Here is a 3,783-nt window from a genome sequence, read left to right on the forward strand (position 1 = left end):
TGCAGCCTGAGGTAAGGGGGACCCGTTGGCAGGCCCAGGCTCCCCCATGCAGGGCTGGTGCCTCTTGGGGTCAAAGACTGCCTTATGCACTGTAAACATAAACCAGAGGAGAGCCAGAGAGGTATGCCGATTGGGAGCAGCCCTCAGGGAGAGTGGGTGCCGAGGGGAGGGGGTGTTGGTGATGCCTGGGCACTGTTCTCTGGTCTTCAGGATTCTCTAGCTGGGTGTCCAGGAAGGGAGCCAGGGAGGGCTACCACACTCTGACTGTGGGGGGTCTTGTCTGCTCCCTCCCAGCCCCAGCACACTCTGGAGCAGCATGGGTGCCCACGGCGTCTGTTCTCACAGCCCCGGCAGTGCAGGAAGCTTCTGGGGAGGAGCGATGGGGCATAGGCTTTGCTGGCAGCTGGAGCCCCGGCCCTGGGTCGTTCAGGCCCCTGGTCTTGTCGGGTGGAGAGAACAACGGGTCTGGGATTTCTGTGCTTAGATTCTCTGTCCTTTGTCCTGGCATCGGGCTGGGCTCTCTCAGAAGCCCCCAGAATAGAGAGAGGGGTGATGCGATTCCTTAGGGGTCTGCCTTGAAGGGCCATCAGCCATGGGAGAGGATGGAAGGCCAAGAACGGTCTGAGGAGGCTCCTATGAGGGGAGAGGAGGAACCAGTGAGGGGTTGGTGAGGGCCCCTCGATTCTGGGCCCCTTGAGGGGCTTCCAGGAGCTCTGCAGAGCCCAGTTCCCCAGGGTCCTCTGCAGAGACCTTTTTGAAGGGCTGACAGGTGAAGGTTCTCCAGTGCCCGAGGGTGAGGTGGAGAACGAGACTCTGTCCTGACGTCCCCAGATGGCACTGGCCAAGGCAGTCTACAGCTCATGGATGAAATGTGAGAGGACTTCATAAAGTTCATAGGAAAACTGGGTTAAAATGTGAGTTTATTTTGGTGCAAAAAATCAAAATCCATGCTTTTTTTTTTTTTTTCTTGTGAACTTTTGGAAGACTCCTCATAGGCAGAGGGACCCCCCGTGGGCCAAAATGTGAGTTTATTTTGGTGCAAAAAATCGAAATCCATGCTTTTTTTTTTTTTTTTCTTGTGAACTTTTGGAAGACTCCTCATAGGCAGAGTGACACCCTGTGGTCCCCTGCGGGCAGGGTGACTGCAAACTAGCTATAGCAGCCACTGCTCACTGGAGCAAGGGATGGGTGTCTTATCCTGCCCGAGCTTGCATGCACCTGCTTAGCATAACCGAGAGTCAGGAGCCAGGAGTAAGAGGTGCTTTCGAGAGGCAGAAGCACAGAAAAGCTCCTCGCAAACCCCTAGCTTTGCCAGTCACCCACACAGTTTGCCTGTGCCAGTGTCACCTAGGAAGTCATTTGGCTTTTCTGAGCGTTTCTTTACCTCTAACACGTGGCCAGTCCCGTGGCCTACTTCAAGAGAGGGGTTTAGAGAATCTCATAAAAATAGCAACACTTACGTGGGTGTTATCGTGTGCACAGATTGCTCTTGGTGCCCTCGGAAACCCATTTTACAGCTGAAAAAACCGAGGCGCACAGAAGTAAAGTGAGGTCAAACCGTGCAAAGTAGAAGGGCTGGGAGCGGAAGCAGCCTCTGCAGCCCACACTCCCACCACGCGCTGCACTCACTGTTGAAAGCCGCGTGGTCATGTGCATGGAGGAGGGGGACAGCAAGTCCTGGTCACAGCCATGTGATTGAAGAGGAATCCAAAGGACAAGAGGCAAACGCGAAGGAGAGACCCAGGTGAGCCGGGGTCATGACAGCAGTCCCATGCGGTGGCGTGGGCACCACGGCCAGAATACCAAAAGCACTGCCAAGCTGCTGTGAGGTGTTTGGAAGGCGATGCCTTCCCAGGGGTCCAGTGCAAAAGGTCTCAGTTGTGCCAGCTTTCAGGCGGAACAATAGGAAGGGACTTTGGTCAAGCCTCTTCACTCTGCGCACGTCTGCCCAGGCCTCCCACAATGAAAGACCGAAAGGAAACGCATCCAGGGATTTATGCCCCCTTTAAATTGGTTGTCCCGCCTGCCCCGCCCCATGCCTTCCCGTACCTGTGTCCCGGGCTCAGATCTCTACCGAGGGGTCTGTGAAGCCCTTCTTTCCCTCATTCACCAGCACTGGCTTCTCTGTCCGTGTGTGCCAGACCAGGATCTGTGTGTTCAGAGACACAGAACAGAATGGGGCACAGGCCCCTGGCCTCACCCCGCCCCTGCCCTGCTCCCTCCCACACCCTGCAAATATTTCTCCTGCCCCCTCTCTGTGCCATCTGGAATTTCTCAAGTGTTCTTTATTCCTGGAATGCATGAGATGCTTTCAAAAGATCTGTTGGCAATAAGTTAAGAACTACAGGATGTAGACAAGTCTTAAGGTTTCCCAAGTGAGCATGTGCATGCACATCTGCTTGTGTCCACATGTGTGTGTGTTACACATGCACATGTATATGTGCACGTGCGCATGTGCACTTGTGCGGGAGGGAGTGGAGCACAGCTGTTCCGAAGGAGAGGTGGCAGTCCTGTCTGACTCCCTACGGGCTGCCCCTCGCCATCTCTCTGCCTGCCTTCCAGTGACAAACTGGAAGCTTTCAGAAAGGCAAAGCTGTTTTGAGGCCTGTTTCCTTCCTCAGCGGGTAGGGAGGGTCTGGACAGATTCTGAAGCTCGCACACAGAGCGTCCTGCAGAGGTCTCACCTTGGTGCAGTTGGCTGCCTTGGGCTCCAGGTCGTTGAGGGTGACGAGTTCTCGAAGGAGGCTGCTTTCCTGGTACCCTCCCTTCACGCCGCGCAGCTTGAAGTAGGCCTGGTTCCGCTGGAGGATAAGCCTCAGGTTGACTGCAAATCCAGCCATGTCTATTGCAAACGGGCGGTGGGGGTCGAACACCGTCTTCCAGCCGACCACCTTCCCCGCGCTGTTCACCCGTGGGGCCTCATAGCGCAGGCCGCCCACGAAGGCAACGGGCCACACAGATACCCTCCTGGTGCTGCGCATCTGCAAATGGGGTGCAGAGTCAGCACCCCTGGGACAGGTGAGGGGTGACCGTCCCCAGGGAGCTGAAATCCAACCATGCATGTGGGCATCTGAAGCCCTCTGGGAGCTCAGGGCCAGACTGCCTTCGGATACCATCCCGCATGGGCACCTGAAGAGGGACCTGCCCCTGGCAGTGGCCACCCCTCACCTCTCCACCTGTGGGTCCCCCCCCCACAACATGGCCGGCCCATAACCCGGAGGAAGCAAACGAATCCACCAAACAGGTTTGGGGCACCACACCAAAGGCCCTGACTCAGAGCCCTCCATCAGACCAGGACTACGGGAGCGCGAGCGCTTGGCTTCCTTCTGGCCAGCAGGGGGCGCTTTAACCCGCAGTGCGGGTTTCCATCCCTCTCCCTGACCCTCTGCATAGCCCCCTTCTGCACCGCTGTTCCGCCACTCCTCCGGCCGGTCGCCCCGCAACCACCTGCGTCCTCCACCCCGCGCCTCCACTCGCCCGCTCCGCCGGCCTTCCGCACCTCCTCAAAGAGCTCCAGGCTGTAGGTGTTGTCGTCGTCCGCGAAGTACACCACGCCGGGCTGGCTGGAGTTGCGGGGAAAGGTCTCGCGCAGCCACCGCAGGGCCAGGTTGCGCTGCATGGTGCCCCGCGGGATGCGCGGGTCGCGGGCATCGCCCCGCAGCTTGTAGTTGCGCGGCGTCTCCACGTGCAGGTGCGTGTAGTTGAGGCCGGTGTCGCGCAGCAGGCGCGTGGTCAGCGGAGTCCGGCGCGGCGCGTCCTCCACCACCAGCCAGCGCAGGTTGG

General features: G+C 58.2%; 1 protein-coding gene across 1 annotated transcript; it reads right to left on the reverse strand.

The window, feature by feature from the left end:
* Positions 1-292: 292 nt before the first annotated feature.
* Positions 293-3,781, reverse strand: LOC102471121 (galactosylgalactosylxylosylprotein 3-beta-glucuronosyltransferase 1; the record flags this gene model as incomplete). Its single annotated transcript, XM_006149995.1, has 4 exons — positions 293-633; positions 2,050-2,149; positions 2,685-2,981; positions 3,500-3,781. Coding segments are annotated over 3 exons (666 nt in total), but the record flags the coding sequence as incomplete, so codon positions are not given.
* Between the last annotated feature and the right edge of the window lie 2 nt (positions 3,782-3,783).

Source organism: Tupaia chinensis, unplaced genomic scaffold (genome assembly GCF_000334495.1).
Source record: "Tupaia chinensis unplaced genomic scaffold, TupChi_1.0 Scaffold000274_1, whole genome shotgun sequence".
Lineage (NCBI taxonomy): Eukaryota > Metazoa > Chordata > Mammalia > Scandentia > Tupaiidae > Tupaia > Tupaia belangeri.